At 57.0% G+C, this 22060-nt stretch overlaps 1 protein-coding gene across 6 annotated transcripts in view; it reads right to left on the reverse strand.

The window, feature by feature from the left end:
- The window catches only part of CHPF2 (chondroitin polymerizing factor 2), an 86656-nt gene that overhangs the window by 2249 nt on the left and 62347 nt on the right, over window positions 1–22060 (reverse strand). For 5 of the 6 annotated variants that reach the window (XM_075847572.1, XM_075847573.1, XM_075847571.1 and 2 more), the window contains 2 exons: window positions 11166–11730; window positions 9647–9829 (listed from right to left, as the gene is read on the reverse strand). In XM_075847572.1, coding sequence (XP_075703687.1) covers window positions 9647–9829; window positions 11166–11730 — 748 coding nt within the window. The remainder of the gene's footprint in view (window positions 1–9646; window positions 9830–11165; window positions 11731–22060) is intronic. The other variant, XM_075847575.1, reaches the window with a different exon arrangement.

Consider the following 22060-nt stretch of genomic DNA (forward strand, 5'->3'; position numbering starts at 1 on the left):
GAGAGAGAGAGGACGCGAGGGCGAGAGAGAGAGGACGCGAGGGCGAGAGAGAGAGGACGCGAGGGCGAGAGAGAGAGAGAGGACGCGAGGGCGAGAGAGAGAGAGAGAGGACGCGAGGGCGAGAGAGAGAGAGAGGACGCGAGGGCGAGAGAGAGAGAGAGGACGCGAGGGCGAGAGAGAGAGGACGCGAGGGCGAGAGAGAGAGAGGACGCGAGGGCGAGAGAGAGAGAGAGAGGACGCGAGGGCGAGAGAGAGAGAGAGAGGACGCGAGGGCGAGAGAGAGAGAGAGAGAGGACGCGAGAGAGAGAGAGAGAGAGAGAGAGGACGCGAGAGAGAGAGAGAGAGAGAGAGAGGACGCGAGGGCGAGAGAGAGAGAGAGAGGACGCGAGGGCGAGAGAGAGAGGACGCGAGGGCGAGAGAGAGAGGACGCGAGGGCGAGAGAGAGAGGACGCGAGGGCGAGAGAGAGAGGACGCGAGGGCGAGAGAGAGAGGACGCGAGGGCGAGAGAGAGAGGACGCGAGAGAGAGAGGACGCGAGGGCGAGAGAGAGAGGACGCGAGGGCGAGAGAGAGAGGACGCGAGGGCGAGAGAGAGAGAGAGGACGCAAGGGCGAGAGAGAGAGAGAGAGAGAGGACGCGAGGGCGAGAGAGAGAGAGAGGACGCGAGGGCGAGAGAGAGAGAGAGAGAGAGGACGCGAGGGCGAGAGAGAGAGAGAGGACGCGAGGGCGAGAGAGAGAGAGAGGACGCGAGGGCGAGAGAGGACGCGAGGGCGAGAGAGAGAGAGAGGACGCGAGGGCGAGAGAGAGAGAGGACGCGAGGGCGAGAGAGAGAGGACGCGAGGGCGAGAGAGAGAGAGAGGACGCGAGGGCGAGAGAGGACGCGAGGGCGAGAGAGAGAGAGAGGACGCGAGGGCGAGAGAGAGAGAGGACGCGAGGGCGAGAGAGAGAGAGAGAGGACGCGAGGGCGAGAGAGAGAGGACGCGAGGGCGAGAGAGAGAGGACGCGAGGGCGAGAGAGAGAGGACGCGAGGGCGAGAGAGAGAGGACGCGAGGGCGAGAGAGAGAGGACGCGAGGGCGAGGACGCGAGGGCGAGAGAGAGAGGACGCGAGGGCGAGAGAGAGAGAGGACGCGAGGGCGAGAGAGAGAGAGGACGCGAGGGCGAGAGAGAGAGAGAGGACGCGAGGGCGAGAGAGAGAGAGGACGCGAGGGCGAGAGAGAGAGGACGCGAGGGCGAGAGAGAGAGAGAGGACGCGAGGGCGAGAGAGAGGACGCGAGGGCGAGAGAGAGAGAGAGGACGCGAGGGCGAGAGAGAGAGAGGACGCGAGGGCGAGAGAGAGAGAGAGAGAGGACGCGAGGGCGAGAGAGAGAGAGAGAGAGGACGCGAGGGCGAGAGAGAGAGAGGACGCGAGGGCGAGAGAGAGAGAGAGAGGACGCGAGGGCGAGAGAGAGAGAGGACGCGAGGGCGAGAGAGAGAGAGAGGACGCGAGGGCGAGAGAGAGAGAGAGGACGCGAGGGCGAGAGAGAGAGGACGCGAGGGCGAGAGAGAGAGGACGCGAGGGCGAGAGAGAGAGAGAGAGGACGCGAGGGCGAGAGAGAGAGAGAGGACGCGAGGGCGAGAGAGAGAGAGGACGCGAGGGCGAGAGAGAGAGGACGCGAGGGCGAGAGAGAGAGGACGCGAGGGCGAGAGAGAGAGGACGCGAGGGCGAGAGAGAGAGGACGCGAGGGCGAGAGAGAGAGAGAGAGGACGCGAGGGCGAGAGAGAGAGAGAGAGGACGCGAGGGCGAGAGAGAGAGAGAGAGAGGACGCGAGGGCGAGAGAGAGAGAGGACGCGAGGGCGAGAGAGAGAGAGGACGCGAGGGCGAGAGAGAGAGGACGCGAGGGCGAGAGAGAGAGAGGACGCGAGGGCGAGAGAGAGAGAGAGGACGCGAGGGCGAGAGAGAGAGAGAGAGAGGACGCGAGAGAGAGAGAGAGAGAGGACGCGAGAGAGAGAGAGAGAGGACGCGAGGGCGAGAGAGAGAGAGAGAGGACGCGAGGGCGAGAGAGAGAGAGAGAGAGAGGACGCGAGGGCGAGAGAGAGAGAGAGAGGACGCGAGGGCGAGAGAGAGAGAGAGAGGACGCGAGGGCGAGGGCGAGAGAGAGGACGCGAGGGCGAGAGAGAGAGAGAGGACGCGAGGGCGAGAGAGAGAGGACGCGAGGGCGAGGGCGAGAGAGAGAGAGAGGACGCGAGGGCGAGAGAGAGAGAGGACGCGAGGGCGAGAGAGAGAGAGAGGACGCGAGGGCGAGAGAGGACGCGAGGGCGAGAGAGAGAGAGAGGACGCGAGGGCGAGAGAGAGAGAGGACGCGAGGGCGAGAGAGAGAGAGGACGCGAGGGCGAGAGAGAGAGAGAGAGGACGCGAGGGCGAGAGAGAGAGAGGACGCGAGGGCGAGAGAGAGAGAGAGAGGACGCGAGGGCGAGAGAGAGAGAGAGAGGACGCGAGGGCGAGAGAGAGAGAGAGAGGACGCGAGGGCGAGAGAGAGAGAGAGAGGACGCGAGGGCGAGAGAGAGGACGCGAGGGCGAGAGAGAGAGAGAGAGGACGCGAGGGCGAGAGAGAGAGAGAGAGGACGCGAGGGCGAGAGAGAGAGAGAGGACGCGAGGGCGAGAGAGAGAGAGAGGACGCGAGGGCGAGAGAGAGAGGACGCGAGGGCGAGAGAGAGAGAGAGGACGCGAGGGCGAGAGAGAGAGGACGCGAGGGCGAGAGAGAGAGAGGACGCGAGGGCGAGAGAGAGAGAGGACGCGAGGGCGAGAGAGAGAGAGAGAGGACGCGAGGGCGAGAGAGAGAGAGAGAGGACGCGAGAGAGAGAGAGAGAGAGAGAGGACGCGAGGGCGAGAGAGAGAGAGAGAGGACGCGAGGGCGAGAGAGAGAGAGAGAGGACGCGAGGGCGAGAGAGAGAGAGGACGCGAGGGCGAGAGAGAGAGAGAGAGGACGCGAGGGCGAGAGAGAGAGAGAGAGGACGCGAGGGCGAGAGAGAGAGAGGACGCGAGGGCGAGAGAGAGAGAGAGAGGACGCGAGAGAGAGAGAGAGAGAGGACGCGAGGGCGAGAGAGAGAGAGAGAGGACGCGAGGGCGAGAGAGAGAGAGAGAGGACGCGAGGGCGAGAGAGAGAGAGGACGCGAGGGCGAGAGAGAGAGAGGACGCGAGGGCGAGAGAGAGAGAGGACGCGAGGGCGAGAGAGAGAGAGGACGCGAGGGCGAGAGAGAGAGAGGACGCGAGGGCGAGAGAGAGAGAGAGGACGCGAGGGCGAGAGAGAGAGAGAGGACGCGAGGGCGAGAGAGAGAGAGAGGACGCGAGGGCGAGAGAGAGAGAGAGGACGCGAGGGCGAGAGAGAGAGAGAGAGGACGCGAGGGCGAGAGAGAGAGAGAGGACGCGAGGGCGAGAGAGAGAGAGAGGACGCGAGGGCGAGAGAGAGAGAGGACGCGAGGGCGAGAGAGAGAGAGGACGCGAGGGCGAGAGAGAGAGAGGGCGAGAGAGAGAGAGAGGACGCGAGGGCGAGAGAGAGAGAGAGAGGACGCGAGGGCGAGAGAGAGAGAGAGGGCGCGAGGGCGAGAGAGAGAGAGGACGCGAGGGCGCGAGGGCGAGAGAGAGAGAGGACGCGAGGGCGAGAGAGAGAGAGAGAGGACGCGAGGGCGAGAGAGAGAGAGAGAGAGAGAGAGAGAGAGGACGCGAGGACGCGAGGGCGAGAGAGAGAGAGGACGCGAGGGCGAGAGAGAGAGAGGACGCGAGGGCGAGAGAGAGAGAGAGGGCGCGAGGGCGAGAGAGAGAGAGAGGGCGCGAGGGCGAGAGAGAGAGAGAGGACGCGAGGGCGAGAGAGAGAGAGAGGACGCGAGAGAGAGAGAGAGGACGCGAGGGCGAGAGAGAGAGAGAGAGAGAGAGAGGACGCGAGGGCGAGAGAGAGAGAGAGAGAGAGAGAGGACGCGAGGGCGAGAGAGAGAGAGAGAGAGAGAGAGAGGACGCGAGGGCGAGAGAGAGAGAGAGAGAGAGGACGCGAGGGCGAGAGAGAGAGAGGACGCGAGGGCGAGAGAGAGAGAGGACGCGAGGGCGAGAGAGAGAGAGAGGACGCGAGGGCGAGAGAGAGAGAGAGGACGCGAGGGCGAGAGAGAGAGAGAGGACGCGAGGGCGAGAGAGAGAGAGAGGACGCGAGGGCGAGAGAGAGAGAGAGGACGCGAGGGCGAGAGAGAGAGAGAGGACGCGAGGGCGAGAGAGAGAGAGAGGACGCGAGGGCGAGAGAGAGAGAGAGGACGCGAGGGCGAGAGAGAGAGAGAGGACGCGAGGGCGAGAGAGAGAGAGAGGACGCGAGGGCGAGAGAGAGAGAGAGGACGCGAGGGCGAGAGAGAGAGAGAGGACGCGAGGACGCGAGGGCGAGAGAGAGAGAGGACGCGAGGGCGAGAGAGAGAGAGAGGGCGCGAGGGCGAGAGAGAGAGAGGGCGCGAGGGCGAGAGAGAGAGAGAGGACGCGAGGGCGAGAGAGAGAGAGAGGACGCGAGGGCGAGAGAGAGAGAGAGGACGCGAGGGCGAGAGAGAGAGAGAGGACGCGAGGGCGAGAGAGAGAGAGAGAGGACGCGAGGGCGAGAGAGAGAGAGAGAGGACGCGAGGGCGAGAGAGAGAGAGAGAGGACGCGAGGGCGAGAGAGAGAGAGAGAGGACGCGAGGGCGAGAGAGAGAGAGAGAGGACGCGAGGGCGAGAGAGGACGCGAGGGCGAGAGAGGACGCGAGGGCGAGAGAGGACGCGAGGGCGAGAGAGGACGCGAGGGCGAGAGAGGACGCGAGGGCGAGAGAGGACGCGAGGGCGAGAGAGGACGCGAGGGCGAGAGAGGACGCGAGGGCGAGAGAGGACGCGAGGGCGAGAGAGGACGCGAGGGCGAGAGAGGACGCGAGGGCGAGAGAGGACGCGAGGGCGAGAGAGGACGCGAGGGCGAGAGAGGACGCGAGGGCGAGAGAGGACGCGAGGGCGAGAGAGGACGCGAGGGCGAGAGAGGACGCGAGGGCGAGAGAGGACGCGAGGGCGAGAGAGGACGCGAGGGCGAGAGAGGACGCGAGGGCGAGAGAGGACGCGAGGGCGAGAGAGGACGCGAGGGCGAGAGAGGACGCGAGGGCGAGAGAGGACGCGAGGGCGAGAGAGGACGCGAGGGCGAGAGAGGACGCGAGGGCGAGAGAGGACGCGAGGGCGAGAGAGGACGCGAGGGCGAGAGAGGACGCGAGGGCGAGAGAGGACGCGAGGGCGAGAGAGGACGCGAGGGCGAGAGAGGACGCGAGGGCGAGAGAGGACGCGAGGGCGAGAGAGGACGCGAGGGCGAGAGAGGACGCGAGGGCGAGAGAGGACGCGAGGGCGAGAGAGGACGCGAGGGCGAGAGAGGACGCGAGGGCGAGAGAGGACGCGAGGGCGAGAGAGGACGCGAGGGCGAGAGAGGACGCGAGGGCGAGAGAGGACGCGAGGGCGAGAGAGGACGCGAGGGCGAGAGAGGACGCGAGGGCGAGAGAGGACGCGAGGGCGAGAGAGGACGCGAGGGCGAGAGAGGACGCGAGGGCGAGAGAGGACGCGAGGGCGAGAGAGGACGCGAGGGCGAGAGAGGACGCGAGGGCGAGAGAGGACGCGAGGGCGAGAGAGGACGCGAGGGCGAGAGAGGACGCGAGGGCGAGAGAGGACGCGAGGGCGAGAGAGGACGCGAGGGCGAGAGAGGACGCGAGGGCGAGAGAGGACGCGAGGGCGAGAGAGGACGCGAGGGCGAGAGAGGACGCGAGGGCGAGAGAGGACGCGAGGGCGAGAGAGGACGCGAGGGCGAGAGAGGACGCGAGGGCGAGAGAGGACGCGAGGGCGAGAGAGGACGCGAGGGCGAGAGAGGACGCGAGGGCGAGAGAGGACGCGAGGGCGAGAGAGGACGCGAGGGCGAGAGAGGACGCGAGGGCGAGAGAGGACGCGAGGGCGAGAGAGGACGCGAGGGCGAGAGAGGACGCGAGGGCGAGAGAGGACGCGAGGGCGAGAGAGGACGCGAGGGCGAGAGAGGACGCGAGGGCGAGAGAGGACGCGAGGGCGAGAGAGGACGCGAGGGCGAGAGAGGACGCGAGGGCGAGAGAGGACGCGAGGGCGAGAGAGGACGCGAGGGCGAGAGAGGACGCGAGGGCGAGAGAGGACGCGAGGGCGAGAGAGGACGCGAGGGCGAGAGAGGACGCGAGGGCGAGAGAGGACGCGAGGGCGAGAGAGGACGCGAGGGCGAGAGAGGACGCGAGGGCGAGAGAGGACGCGAGGGCGAGAGAGGACGCGAGGGCGAGAGAGGACGCGAGAGGGCGAGAGAGGACGCGAGGGCGAGAGAGGACGCGAGAGGGCGAGAGAGGACGCGAGAGGGCGAGAGAGGACGCGAGGGCGAGAGAGGACGCGAGGGCGAGAGAGAGAGAGAGGACGCGAGGGCGAGAGAGAGGACGCGAGGGCGAGAGAGAGGACGCGAGGGCGAGAGAGAGAGGACGCGAGGGCGAGAGAGAGAGGACGCGAGGGCGAGAGAGAGAGGACGCGAGGGCGAGAGAGAGAGGACGCGAGGGCGAGAGAGAGAGGACGCGAGGGCGAGAGAGAGAGGACGCGAGGGCGAGAGAGAGAGGACGCGAGGGCGAGAGAGAGAGGACGCGAGGGCGAGAGAGAGAGAGAGGACGCGAGGGCGAGAGAGAGAGAGAGGACGCGAGGGCGAGAGAGAGGACGCGAGGGCGAGAGAGAGAGAAGGACGCGAGGGCGAGAGAGAGAGGACGCGAGGGCGAGAGAGAGAGAGAAGGACGCGAGGGCGAGAGAGAGAGAGAAGGACGCGAGGGCGAGAGAGAGAGAGAAGGACGCGAGGGCGAGAGAGAGAGAGGACGCGAGGGCGAGAGAGAGAGAGGACGCGAGGGCGAGAGAGAAGGACGCGAGGGCGAGAGAGAGGACGCGAGGGCGAGAGAGAGAGAGAGAAGGACGCGAGGGCGAGAGAGAGAGAGGACGCGAGGGCGAGAGAGAGAGAGGACGCGAGGGCGAGAGAGAGAGAGGACGCGAGGGCGAGAGAGAGAGAGGACGCGAGGGCGAGAGAGAGAGAGGACGCGAGGGCGAGAGAGAGGACGCGAGGGCGGGGCGGGAGGCGCAGGACAGGCAGAGGGCGGGGCGGGAGGCGCAGGACAGGCAGAGGGCGGGACGGGAGGCGCAGGACTGGCAGAGGGCGGGACGGGAGGCGCAGGACAGGCAGAGGGCGGGACGGGAGGCGCAGGACAGGCAGAGGGCGGGACGGGAGGCGCAGGACAGGCAGAGGGCGGGACGGGAGGCGCAGGACAGGCAGAGGGCGGGACGGGAGGCGCAGGACAGGCAGAGGGCGGGACGGGAGGCGCAGGACAGGCAGAGGGCGGGACGGGAGGCGCAGGACAGGCAGAGGGCGGGACGGGAGGCGCAGGACAGGCAGAGGGCGGGACGAGAGGCGCAGGACAGGCAGAGGGCGGGACGGGAGGCGCAGGACAGGCAGAGGGCGGGACGGGAGGCGCAGGACAGGCAGAGGGCGGGACGGGAGGCGCAGGACAGGCAGAGGGCGGGACGGGAGGCGCAGGACAGGCAGAGGGCGGGACGGGAGGCGCAGGACAGGCAGAGGGCGGGACGGGAGGCGCAGGACAGGCAGAGGGCGGGACGGGAGGCGCAGGACAGGCAGAGGGCGGGACGGGAGGCGCAGGACAGGCAGAGGGCGGGACGGGAGGCGCAGGACAGGCAGAGGGCGGGACGGGAGGCGCAGGACAGGCAGAGGGCGGGACGGGAGGCGCAGGACAGGCAGAGGGCGGGACGGGAGGCGCAGGACAGGCAGAGGGCGGGACGGGAGGCGCAGGACAGGCAGAGGGCGGGACGGGAGGCGCAGGACAGGCAGAGGGCGGGACGGGAGGCGCAGGACAGGCAGAGGGCGGGACGGGAGGCGCAGGACAGGCAGAGGGCGGGACGGGAGGCGCAGGACAGGCAGAGGGCGGGACGGGAGGCGCAGGACAGGCAGAGGGCGGGACGGGAGGCGCAGGACAGGCAGAGGGCGGGACGGGAGGCGCAGGACAGGCAGAGGGCGGGACGGGAGGCGCAGGACAGGCAGAGGGCGGGACGGGAGGCGCAGGACAGGCAGAGGGCGGGACGGGAGGCGCAGGACAGGCAGAGGGCGGGACGGGAGGCGCAGGACAGGCAGAGGGCGGGACGGGAGGCGCAGGACAGGCAGAGGGCGGGACGGGAGGCGCAGGACAGGCAGAGGGCGGGACGGGAGGCGCAGGACAGGCAGAGGGCGGGACGGGAGGCGCAGGACAGGCAGAGGGCGGGACGGGAGGCGCAGGACAGGCAGAGGGCGGGACGGGAGGCGCAGGACAGGCAGAGGGCGGGACGGGAGGCGCAGGACAGGCAGAGGGCGGGACGGGAGGCGCAGGACAGGCAGAGGGCGGGACGGGAGGCGCAGGACAGGCAGAGGGCGGGACGGGAGGCGCAGGACAGGCAGAGGGCGGGACGGGAGGCGTAGGACAGGCAGAGGGCGGGACGGGAGGCGTAGGACAGGCAGAGGGCGGGACGGGAGGCGTAGGACAGGCAGAGGGCGGGACGGGAGGCGTAGGACAGGCAGAGGGCGGGACGGGAGGCGTAGGACAGGCAGAGGGCGGGACGGGAGGCGTAGGACAGGCAGAGGGCGGGACGGGAGGCGTAGGACAGGCAGAGGGCGGGACGGGAGGCGTAGGACAGGCAGAGGGCGGGACGGGAGGCGTAGGACAGGCAGAGGGCGGGACGGGAGGCGTAGGACAGGCAGAGGGCGGGACGGGAGGCGTAGGACAGGCAGAGGGCGGGACGGGACGCGTAGGACAGGCAGAGGGCGGGACGGGACGCGTAGGACAGGCAGAGGGCGGGACGGGACGCGTAGGACAGGCAGAGGGCGGGACGGGACGCGTAGGACAGGCAGAGGGCGGGACGGGACGCTTAGGACAGGCAGAGGGCGGGACGCGTAGGACAGGCAGAGGGCGGGACGCGTAGGACAGGCAGAGGGCGGGACGCGTAGGACAGGCAGAGGGCGGGACGCGTAGGACAGGCAGAGGGCGGGACGCGTAGGACAGGCAGAAGGCGGGACGGGACGCGTAGGACAGGCAGAGGGCGGGGCGGGACGCGTAGGACAGGCAGAGGGCGGGGCGGGACGCGTAGGACAGGCAGAGGGCGGGACGCGTAGGACAGGCAGAGGGCGGGACGCGTAGGACAGGCAGAGGGCGGGACGCGTAGGACAGGCAGAGGGCGGGACGCGTAGGACAGGCAGAGGGCGGGACGCGTAGGACAGGCAGAGGGCGGGACGCGTAGGACAGGCAGAGGGCGGGACGCGTAGGACAGGCAGAGGGCGGGACGCGTAGGACAGGCAGAGGGCGGGACGCGTAGGACAGGCAGAGGGCGGGACGCGTAGGAAAGGCAGAGGGCGGGACGGGACGCGTAGGACAGGTAGAGGGCGGGACGGGACGCGTAGGACAGGTAGAGGACGGGACGCGTAGGACAGGTAGAGGGTGAAACAGCTGATCCTTTATCATCCTCCTGAAGGGTTCAGGATTCTTGTATCTCCCCCTAAAGAGCATCCTCTAGAAATGTAGTTTGACGTATGAGGCAGGAGTGAGAAGCAGCGCCCTTATTACCTGGAGCCGCTGGATCCTGCCGTATGTCCTGTGCAGTCTGATCAGGCTGAGTTTACGCTGAAGCTTATACATCACCATAGCGTCCTTCACCGGATGAACTGAGAGGGTAGAACCCAGCAGGGTCTGATCTATATTCTCTACATCTGCATTTCTGGGAAGATCATGGGAAACAAACTGCAGACCCTGGAACAACAACAGTAAAAGAGAAGAATAACGGAGCTCCTGAATTGGTCTGGTCAGGGACGTGGGATGTCACATTATAACTAATGTATTCAGCCCCATAATTCTGAGGCATGGGTTGTGGACATCCCCGAGTGTGAAGCGAGACATGAGAGGGGGACATCTATGACTGTAGTGAGGTGGACATCTATGACTATGGAGTGAGGTGGGGTGGTGGACATCTATGACTGTGGAGTGAGGTGGGGTGGTGGACATCTATGACTGTGGAGTGAGGTGGGGGTGGTGGACATCTATGACTGTGGAGTGAGGTGGGGGGGTGGTGGACATCTATGACTGTGGAGTGAGGTGGGGGGGTGGTGGACATCTATGACTGTGGAGTGAGGTGGGGAGGTGGACATCTATGACTGTGGAGTGAGGTGGGGGTGGTGGACATCTATGACTGTGGAGTGAGGTGGGGGTGGTGGACATCTATGACTGTGGAGTGAGGTGGACATCTATGACTGTGGAGTGAGGTGGACATCTATGACTGTGGAGTAAGGTGGACATCTATGACTGTGGAGTGAGGTGGGGTGGTGGACATCTATGACTGTGGAGTGAGGTGGGGGAGGTGGACATCTATGACTGTGGAGTGAGGTGGGGGAGGTGGACATCTATGACTGTGGAGTGAGGTGGGGGAGGTGGACATCTATGACTGTGGAGTGAGGTGGGGGAGGTGGACATCTATGACTGTGGAGTGAGGTGGGGGAGGTGGACATCTATGACTGTGGAGTGAGGTGGGGTGGTGGACATCTATGACTATGGAGTGAGGTGGGGGTGGTGGACATCTATGACTGTGGAGTGAGGTGGGGGTGGTGGACATCTATGACTGTGGAGTGAGGTGGACATCTATGACTGGAGTGAGGTGGGGGTGGTGGACATCTATGACTGGAGTGAGGTGGGGGTGGTGGACATCTATGACTGGAGTGAGGTGGGGTGGTGGACATCTATGACTGTGGAGTGAGGTGGGGTCGTGGACATCTATAACTGTGGAGTGAGGTGGGGTCGTGGACATCTATGACTGGAGTGAGGTGGGGTCGTGGACATCTATGACTGGAGTGAGGTGGGGTGGTGGACATCTATGACTGTGGAGTGAGGTGGGGTCGTGGACATCTATGACTGTGGAGTGAGGTGGGGTCATGGACATCTATGACTGGAGTGAGGTGGGGGAGGTGGACATCTATGACTGTGGAGTGAGGTGGGGTGGTGGACATCTATGACTATGGACAGGTTTCAATACATATCACATACATCTAACACACATATCCACACGTGAATTTAGTGAGTCCTACACATTATTTACCTGAAATTCTGCCACACATGCAATGCCCAGAGTGTCCTGCAGGCAGCGCCCCAACCATTCATCTGGCCTGGAACTCAAGATATCTGAGCGACAGAAATCTAAATGTGGCCCCAGACTGAGGAGAAGGGCCCTGGAGAGAAGGTACCCAGAGCCCCCCAGACAGTATCTCCAGCTCTCCTGGCCTCCTATGAACTCCGTGGGTTGGCCGATGTAGACGGCGGGGCCTGGGCTCAGATGATTGACAAGTTCTTGGAGGTGGAAGCCGTTGGTGTAGGTGTCATCCTGGGAGACGTAGAACCAGTCATGTGTGGAAAGAAGGTGCGCCTCAATATAACGCAAGGTGTGGTACATCACCCAGACTGGCCGCTCATCTCCATGGGACACCACTTCCATTCCTGAGGGCACTTTAGGGCCCCGAGCCCCTGTGAAAAACATCAAGCGGTTTACGTGGGGGGAAAGAGTCCGATTCACAGCAACAGCGAGGGAGTTCAGCGTGGAGCGGGAAGACAAGACGACCACCGAGAGGCGCTCCCTGAAACCGAGCTCTGACTGGATGTAGCGGGTCCTGCGGGGACACATGAGCAGATCAATAACACAATCCCCTCCCCCACACCTGTATATACCAGGGCAGCAGAAGAAATGCCCCCTCCCCCACACTAACACGTCTTACCGTAACTTCGGTCATTGACAGCAAATATTATAGTGCGGCCGCTCGTGTCATTAACGGATCATATGTGTTACCGCCACATCACAGCCACGGTGCCGCTTATCTCCGGTTTATCACCTTCAGGGAAAGCGCTCACAGCATTTCATCTATTTCATGGATTTAAGTTCTGGGACTTTTACTCTTATTTTCATGTGTTCTCTAAAGTGACTTTATTTGTGTGTTTTTACTTTTGTGGGAGCAGCATCTTTACCCCGCGTTCCAGATCATTCCGCACATTGGATTTAAGTGTCATAAACATTTCATTATTAGTTTTTCAATGAAACTCATGGCTGGTCTTGTGTCTTAGGGCTCTTTGGATCAATGTAATCAATCTCAGACACCTGTGATAATTAGTTTGCCAGGTGTGCCCAATCAAAGGAAAACTACTTAAGAAGGACGTTCCACATTATTAAGCAGCCACAGGTTTCCAGCAATATGGGAAAGAACAAGGATATTTCTGCTGCCGAAAAGCGTGAAATAGTGCAATACCTGGACAAGGTATGAAAACATTGGATATTTCAAGAAAACTTAGGCGTGATCATCATACTGTGCAAAGATTTGTGGGTGATTCAGAGCACAGACGGGTTCGTTCAGATAAAGGTATAATGAGGAAGGTTTCTGCCAGACAAATTAATAGGATTAGGAGAGCAGCTGCTAAAAAGCCATTGCACACCAGCAAACAGGTATTTGAAGCCGCTGGTGCCTCTGGAGTCCCGCGAACCTCAAGGTGTAGGATCCCCCAGAGGTTTGCAAGTGTGCATAAAGCTATTATTCGGCCACCCCTAAACAATGCTCACAAGCAGAAACGGTTGCATTGGGCTCAGAAATACATGAAGACTCATTTTCAAACCGTGTTGTTTACTGATGAGTGCCGTGCAACCCTGGATGGTCCAGATGGATGGAGTAGTGGATGGTTGGTGAATGGCCACCATGTCCCAACAAGGCTGCGACGTCAGCAAGGAGGTGGCGGAGACATGTTTTGGGATGGAATCATGGGGAGAGAGCTGGTAGGCCCCTTTAGGGTTCCCGACGGTGTGAAAATGACCTCTGCAAAGTACGTAGAGTTTATGACTGACCACTTTCTTCCGTGGTACAAAAAGAAGAACGTGCCTTCCGTAGCAAAATTATCTTCATGCATGACAATGCACCATCTCAAGCTGCAAAGAATACCTCTGTGTCATTGGCTGCTATGGGCATAAAAGGAGAGAAACTCATGGTGTGTCCCCCATGTTCCCCTGACCTCAACCCTATTGAGAACCTTTGGAGCATCCTCAAGCAAAATATCTGAGGGTGGGAGGCCGTTCACATCAAAACAGAAGCTCTGGGAGGCGATTCTGACATCCTGCAAAGATATTCAAGCAGAAACTGTCCAAATACTCACAAATTCAATGGATGTAAGAATTGTGCAGGTGATATCAGAGAAGGGTCCTGTGTAACATGTAACTTGTGCTGTGCAGGTGATATCAGAGAAGGGTCCTGTGTAACATGTAACTTGTCCTGTGCAGGTGATATCAGAGAAGGGTCCTGTGTAACATGTAACTTGTGCTGTGCAGGTGATATCAGAGGAGGGTCCTGTGTAACATGTAACTTGTGCTGTGCAGGTGATATCAGAGGAGGGTCCTGTGTAACATGTAACTTGTCCTGTGCAGGTGATATCAGAGAAGGGTCCTGTGTAACATGTAACTTGTGCTGTGCAGGTGATATCAGAGGAGGGTCCTGTGTAACATGTAACTTGTGCTGTGCAGGTGATATCAGAGGAGGGTCCTGTGTAACATGTAACTTGTGCTGTGCAGGTGATATCAGAGGAGGGTCCTGTGTAACATGTAACTTGTCCTGTGCAGGTGATATCAGAGAAGGGTCCTATGTAACATGTAACTTGTCCTGTGCAGGTGATATCAGAGGAGGGTCCTGTGTAACATGTAACTTGTCCTGTGCAGGTGATATCAGAGGAGGGTCCTGTGTAACATGTAACTTGTGCTGTGCAGGTGATATCAGAGGAGGGTCCTGTGTAACATGTAACTTGTCCTGTGCAGGTGATATCAGAGAAGGGTCCTGTGTAACATGTAACTTGTGCTGTGCAGGTGATATCAGAGAAGGGTCCTGTGTAACATGTAACTTGTGCTGTGCAGGTGATATCAGAGGAGGGTCCTGTGTAACATGTAACTTGTCCTGTGCAGGTGATATCAGAGGAGGGTCCTGTGTAACATGTAACTTGTGCTGTGCAGGTGATATCAGAGAAGGGTCCTGTGTAACATGTAACTTGTGCTGTGCAGGTGATATCAGAGAAGGGTCCTGTGTAACATGTAACTTGTGCTGTGCAGGTGATATCAGAGAAGGGTCCTGTGTAACATGTAACTTGTGCTGTGCAGGTGATATCAGAGGAGGGTCCTGTGTAACATGTAACTTGTGCTGTGCAGGTGATATCAGAGAAGGGTCCTGTGTAACATGTAACTTGTCCTGTGCAGGTGATATCAGAGAAGGGTCCTGTGTAACATGTAACTTGTGCTGTGCAGGTGATATCAGAGAAGGGTCCTGTGTAACATGTAACTTGTCCTGTGCAGGTGATATCAGAGGAGGGTCCTGTGTAACATGTAACTTGTGCTGTGCAGGTGATATCAGAGGAGGGTCCTGTGTAACATGTAACTTGTGCTGTGCAGGTGATATCAGAGAAGGGTCCTGTGTAACATGTAACTTGTGCTGTGCAGGTGATATCAGAGGAGGGTCCTGTGTAACATGTAACTTGTGCTGTGCAGGTGATATCAGAGGAGGGTCCTGTGTAACATGTAACTTGTCCTGTGCAGGTGATATCAGAGGAGGGTCCTGTGTAACATGTAACTTGTCCTGTGCAGGTGATATCAGAGAAGGGTCCTATGTAACATGTAACTTGTGCTGTGCAGGTGATATCAGAGAAGGGTCCTGTGTAACATGTAACTTGTGCTGTGCAGGTGATATCAGAGAAGGGTCCTGTGTAACATGTAACTTGTGCTGTGCAGGTGATATCAGAGAAGGGTCCTGTGTAACATGTAACTTGTCCTGTGCAGGTGATATCAGAGGAGGGTCCTGTGTAACATGTAACTTGTCCTGTGCAGGTGATATCAGAGGAGGGTCCTGTGTAACATGTAACTTGTGCTGTGCAGGTGATATCAGAGGAGGGTCCTGTGTAACATGTAACTTGTGCTGTGCAGGTGATATCAGAGGAGGGTCCTGTGTAACATGTAACTTGTGCTGTGCAGGTGATATCAGAGAAGGGTCCTGTGTAACATGTAACTTGTCCTGTGCAGGTGATATCAGAGGAGGGTCCTGTGTAACATGTAACTTGTGCTGTGCAGGTGATATCAGAGGAGGGTCCTGTGTAACATGTAACTTGTGCTGTGCAGGTGATATCAGAGGAGGGTCCTGTGTAACATGTAACTTGTGCTGTGCAGGTGATATCAGAGGAGGGTCCTGTGTAACATGTAACTTGTGCTGTGCAGGTGATATCAGAGAAGGGTCCTGTGTAACATGTAACTTGTGCTGTGCAGGTGATATCAGAGGAGGGTCCTGTGTAACATGTAACTTGTGCTGTGCAGGTGATATCAGAGGAGGGTCCTGTGTAACATGTAACTTGTGCTGTGCAGGTGATATCAGAGAAGGGTCCTGTGTAACATGTAACTTGTCCTGTGCAGGTGATATCAGAGGAGGGTCCTGTGTAACATGTAACTTGTGCTGTGCAGGTGATATCAGAGGAGGGTCCTGTGTAACATGTAACTTGTGCTGTGCAGGTGATATCAGAGAAGGGTCCTGTGTAACATGTAACTTGTGCTGTGCAGGTGATATCAGAGGAGGGTCCTGTGTAACATGTAACTTGTGCTGTGCAGGTGATATCAGAGGAGGGTCCTGTGTAACATGTAACTTGTGCTGTGCAGGTGATATCAGAGGAGGGTCCTGTGTAACATGTAACTTGTGCTGTGCAGGTGATATCAGAGGAGGGTCCTGTGTAACATGTAACTTGTGCTGTGCAGGTGATATCAGAGAATGGTCCTGTGTAACATGTAACTTGTGCTGTGCAGGTGACATCAGAGGAGGGTCCTGTGTAACATGTAACTTGTGCTGTGCAGGTGATATCAGAGAAGGGTCCTGTGTAACATGTAACTTGTGCTGTGCGGGTGATATCAGAGAAGGGTCCTGTGTAACATGTAACTTGTCCTGTGCAGGTGATATCAGAGAAGGGTCCTGTGTAACATGTAACTTGTGCTGTGCAGGTGATATCAGAGGAGGGTCCTGTGTAACATGTAACTTGTCCTGTGCAGGTGATATCAGAGGAGGGTCCTGTGTAACATGTAACTTGTGCTGTGCAGGTGATATCAGAGAAGGGTCCTGTGTAACATGTAACTTGTGCTGTGCAGGTGATATCAGAGGAGGGTCCTGTGTAACATGTAACTTGTCCTGTGCAGGTGATATCAGAGAAGGGTCCTGTGTAACATGTAACTTGTGCTGTGCAGGTGATATCAGAGAAGGGTCCTGTGTAACATGTAACTTGTCCTGTGCAGGTGATATCAGAGAAGGGACCTGTGTAACATGTAACTTGTCCTGTGCAGGTGATATCAGAGGAGGGTCCTGTGTAACATGTAACTTGTGCTGTGCAGGTGATATCAGAGAAGGGTCCTGTGTAACATGTAACTTGTCCTGTGCAGGTGATATCAGAGGAGGGTCCTGTGTAACATGTAACTTGTCCTGTGCAGGTGATATCAGAGGAGGGTCCTGTGTAACATGTAACTTGCGCTGTGCAGGTGATATCAGAGAAGGGTCCTGTGTAACATGTAACTTGTGCTGTGCAGGTGATATCAGAGGAGGGTCCTGTGTAACATGTAACTTGTCCTGTGCAGGTGATATCAGAGGAGGGTCCTGTGTAACATGTAACTTGTGCTGTGCAGGTGATATCAGAGAAGGGTCCTGTGTAACATGTAACTTGTGCTGTGCAGGTGATATCAGAGAAGGGTCCTGTGTAACATGTAACTTGTGCTGTGCAGGTGATATCAGAGAAGGGTCCTGTGTAACATGTAACTTGTGCTGTGCAGGTGATATCAGAGAAGGGTCCTGTGTAACATGTAACTTGTCCTGTGCAGGTGATATCAGAGAAGGGTCCTGTGTAACATGTAACTTGTGCTGTGCAGGTGATATCAGAGAAGGGTCCTGTGTAACATGTAACTTGTGCTGTGCAGGTGATATCAGAGGAGGGTCCTGTGTAACATGTAACTTGTGCTGTGCAGGTGATATCAGAGGAGGGTCCTGTGTAACATGTAACTTGTCCTGAGCAGGTGATATCAGAGGAGGGTCCTGTGTAACATGTAACTTGTCCTGTGCAGGTGATATCAGAGAAGGGTCCTGTGTAACATGTAACTTGTGCTGTGCAGGTGATATCAGAGGAGGGTCCTGTGTAACATGTAACTTGTCCTGAGCAGGTGATATCAGAGGAGGGTCCTGTGTAACATGTAACTTGTGCTGTGCAGGTGATATCAGAGAAGGGTCCTGTGTAACTTGTGCTGTGCAGGTGATATCAGAGGAGGGTCCTGTGTAACATGTAACTTGTCCTGTGCAGGTGATATCAGAGGAGGGTCCTGTGTAACATGTAACTTGTGCTGTGCAGGTGATATCAGAGAAGGGTCCTGTGTAACATGTAACTTGTGCTGTGCAGGTGATATCAGAGAAGGGTCCTGTGTGACATGTAACTTGTCCTGTGCAGGTGATATCAGAGGAGGGTCCTGTGTAACATGTAACTTGTGCTGTGCAGGTGATATCAGAGAAGGGTCCTGTGTAACTTGTCCTGTGCAGGTGATATCAGAGAAGGGTCCTGTGTAACATGTAACTTGTCCTGTGCAGGTGATGTCAGAGAAGGGTCCTGTGTAACATGTAACTTGTCCTGTGCAGGTGATATCAGAGAAGGGTCCTGTGTAACATGTAACTTGTGCTGTGCAGGTGATATCAGAGAAGGGTCCTGTGTAACATGTAACTTGTCCTGTGCAGGTGATATCAGAGAAGGGTCCTGTGTAACATGTAACTTGTGCTGTGCAGGTGATATCAGAGGAGGGTCCTGTGTAACATGTAACTTGTGCTGTGCAGGTGATATCAGAGAAGGGTCCTGTGTAACATGTAACTTGTGCTGTGCAGGTGATATCAGAGGAGGGTCCTGTGTAACATGTAACTTGTGCTGTGCAGGTGATATCAGAGAAGGGTCCTGTGTAACATGTAACTTGTGCTGTGCAGGTGATATCAGAGGAGGGTCCTGTGTAACATGTAACTTGTCCTGTGCAGGTGATATCAGAGAAGGGTCCTGTGTAACATGTAACTTGTGCTGTGCAGGTGATATCAGAGAAGGGTCCTGTGTAACTTGTGCTGTGCAGGTGATATCAGAGAAGGGTCCTGTGTAACATGTAACTTGTGCTGTGCAGGTGATATCAGAGGAGGGTCCTGTGTAACATGTAACTTGTGCTGTGCAGGTGATATCAGAGGAGGGTCCTGTGTAACATGTAACTTGTCCTGTGCAGGTGATATCAGAGAAGGGTCCTGTGTAACATGTAACTTGTCCTGTGCAGGTGATATCAGAGGAGGGTCCTGTGTAACATGTAACTTGTGCTGTGCAGGTGATATCAGAGGAGGGTCCTGTGTAACATGTAACTTGTGCTGTGCAGGTGATATCAGAGAAGGGTCCTGTGTAACATGTAACTTGTCCTGTGCAGGTGATATCAGAGAAGGGTCCTGTGTAACATGTAACTTGTGCTGTGCAGGTGATATCAGAGAAGGGTCCTGTGTAACATGTAACTTGTACTGTGCAGGTGATATCAGAGGAGGGTCCTGTGTAACATGTAACTTGTGCTGTGCAGGTGATATCAGAGAAGGGTCCTGTGTAACATGTAACTTGTACTGTGCAGGTGATATCAGAGGAGGGTCCTGTGTAACATGTAACTTGTGCTGTGCAGGTGATATCAGAGGAGGGTCCTGTGTAACATGTAACTTGTGCTGTGCAGGTGATATCAGAGAAGGGTCCTGTGTAACATGTAACTTGTGCTGTGCAGGTGATATCAGAGAAGGGTCCTGTGTAACTTGTAACTTGTGCTGTGCAGGTGATATCAGAGAAGGGTCCTGTGTAACATGTAACTTGTCCTGTGCAGGTGATATCAGAGGAGGGTCCTGTGTAACATGTAACTTGTACTGTGCAGGTGATATCAGAGGAGGGTCCTGTGTAACATGTAACTTGTGCTGTGCAGGTGATATCAGAGAAGGGTCCTGTGTAACATGTAACTTGTCCTGTGCAGGTGATATCAGAGAAGGGTCCTGTGTAACATGTAACTTGTGCTGTGCAGGTGATATCAGAGAAGGGTCCTGTGTAACATGTAACTTGTGCTGTGCAGGTGATATCAGAGAAGGGTCCTGTGTAACAAGTAACTTGTACTGTGCAGGTGATATCAGAGAAGGGTCCTGTGTAACATGTAACTTGTCCTGTGCAGGTGATATCAGAGGAGGGTCCTGTGTAACATGTAACTTGTCCTGTGCAGGTGATATCAGAGAAGGGTCCTGTGTAACATGTAACTTGTGCTGTGCAGGTGATATCAGAGAAGGCTCCTGTGTAACATGTAACTTGTGCTGTGCAGGTGATATCAGAGAAGGGTCCTGTGTAACATGTAACTTGTCCTGTGCAGGTGATATCAGAGGAGGGTCCTGTGTAACATGTAACTTGTGCTGTGCAGGTGATATCAGAGGAGGGTCCTGTGTAACATGTAACTTGTGCTGTGCAGGTGATATCAGAGGAGGGTCCTGTGTAACATGTAACTTGTGCTGTGCAGGTGATATCAGAGGAGGGTCCTGTGTAACATGTAACTTGTGCTGTGCAGGTGATATCAGAGAAGGGTCCTGTGTAACATGTAACTTGTGCTGTGCAGGTGATATCAGAGGAGGGTCCTGTGTAACATGTAACTTGTCCTGTGCAGGTGATATCAGAGAAGGGTCACATGTAACTTGTGCTGTGCAGGTGATATCAGAGAAGGGTCCTGTGTAACATGTAACTTGTGCTGTGCAGGTGATATCAGAGAAGGGTCCTGTGTAACTTGTCCTGTGCAGGTGATATCAGAGAAGGGTCCTGTGTAACATGTAACTTGTCCTGTGCAGGTGATATCAGAGAAGGGTCCTGTGTAACATGTAACTTGTCCTGTGCAGGTGATATCAGAGGAGGGTCCTGTGTAACATGTAACTTGTGCTGTGCAGGTGATATCAGAGAAGGGTCCTGTGTAACATGTAACTTGTGCTGTGCAGGTGATATCAGAGAAGGGTCCTGTGTAACATGTAACTTGTGCTGTGCAGGTGATATCAGAGAAGGGTCCTGTGTAACATGTAACTTGTCCTGTGCAGGTGATGTCAGAGAAGGGTCCTGTGTAACATGTAACTTGTCCTGTGCAGGTGATATCAGAGAAGGGTCCTGTGTAACATGTAACTTGTCCTGTGCAGGTGATATCAGAGGAGGGTCCTGTGTAACATGTAACTTGTGCTGTGCAGGTGATATCAGAGGAGGGTCCTGTGTAACATGTAACTTGTGCTGTGCAGGTGATATCAGAGAAGGGTCCTGTGTAACATGTAACTTGTCCTGTGCAGGTGATATCAGAGAAGGGTCCTGTGTAACATGTAACTTGTGCTGTGCAGGTGATATCAGAGGAGGGTCCTGTGTAACATGTAACTTGTGCTGTGCAGGTGATATCAGAGAAGGGTCCTGTGTAACATGTAACTTGTCCTGTGCAGGTGATGTCAGAGAAGGGTCCTGTGTAACATGTAACTTGTGCTGTGCAGGTGATATCAGAGAAGGGTCCTGTGTAACATGTAACTTGTGCTGTGCAGGTGATATCAGAGAAGGGTCCTGTGTAACATGTAACTTGTGCTGTGCAGGTGATATCAGAGGAGGGTCCTGTGTAACATGTAACTTGTGCTGTGCAGGTGATATCAGAGAAGGGTCCTGTGTAACATGTAACTTGTGCTGTGCAGGTGATATCAGAGAAGGGTCCTGTGTAACATGTAACTTGTGCTGTGCAGGTGATATCAGAGGAGGGTCCTGTGTAACATGTAACTTGTCCTGTGCAGGTGATATCAGAGAAGGGTCCTGTGTAACATGTAACTTGTCCTGTGCAGGTGATATCAGAGGAGGGTCCTGTGTAACATGTAACTTGTGCTGTGCAGGTGATATCAGAGGAGGGTCCTGTGTAACATGTAACTTGTGCTGTGCAGGTGATATCAGAGGAGGGTCCTGTGTAACATGTAACTTGTGCTGTGCAGGTGATATCAGAGAAGGGTCCTGTGTAACATGTAACTTGTGCTGTGCAGGTGATATCAGAGGAGGGTCCTGTGTAACATGTAACTTGTCCTGTGCAGGTGATATCAGAGAAGGGTCCTGTGTAACATGTAACTTGTGCTGTGCAGGTGATATCAGAGAAGGGTCCTGTGTAACATGTAACTTGTGCTGTGCAGGTGATATCAGAGGAGGGTCCTGTGTAACATGTAACTTGTGCTGTGCAGGTGATATCAGAGAAGGGTCCTGTGTAACATGTAACTTGTGCTGTGCAGGTGATATCAGAGAAGGGTCCTGTGTAACATGTAACTTGTGCTGTGCAGGTGATATCAGAGAAGGGTCCTGTGTAACATGTAACTTGTCCTGTGCAGGTGATATCAGAGAAGGGTCCTGTGTAACATGTAACTTGTGCTGTGCAGGTGATATCAGAGGAGGGTCCTGTGTAACATGTAACTTGTGCTGTGCAGGTGATATCAGAGAAGGGTCCTGTGTAACATGTAACTTGTACTGTGCAGGTGATATCAGAGGAGGGTCCTGTGTAACATGTAACTTGTCCTGTGCAGGTGATATCAGAGAAGGGTCCTGTGTAACATGTAACTTGTGCTGTGCAGGTGATATCAGAGGAGGGTCCTGTGTAACATGTAACTTGTCCTGTGCCGGTGATATCAGAGGAGGGTCCTGTGTAACATGTAACTTGTCCTGTGCAGGTGATATCAGAGGAGGGTCCTGTGTAACATGTAACTTGTGCTGTGCAGGTGATATCAGAGAAGGGTCCTGTGTAACATGTAACTTGTCCTGTGCAGGTGATATCAGAGAAGGGTCCTGTGTAACATGTAACTTGTGCTGTGCAGGTGATATCAGAGGAGGGTCCTGTGTAACATG

The sequence above is a fragment of the Rhinoderma darwinii genome (genome assembly GCF_050947455.1).
Source record: "Rhinoderma darwinii isolate aRhiDar2 chromosome 5 unlocalized genomic scaffold, aRhiDar2.hap1 SUPER_5_unloc_3, whole genome shotgun sequence".
NCBI lineage: Eukaryota > Metazoa > Chordata > Amphibia > Anura > Rhinodermatidae > Rhinoderma > Rhinoderma darwinii.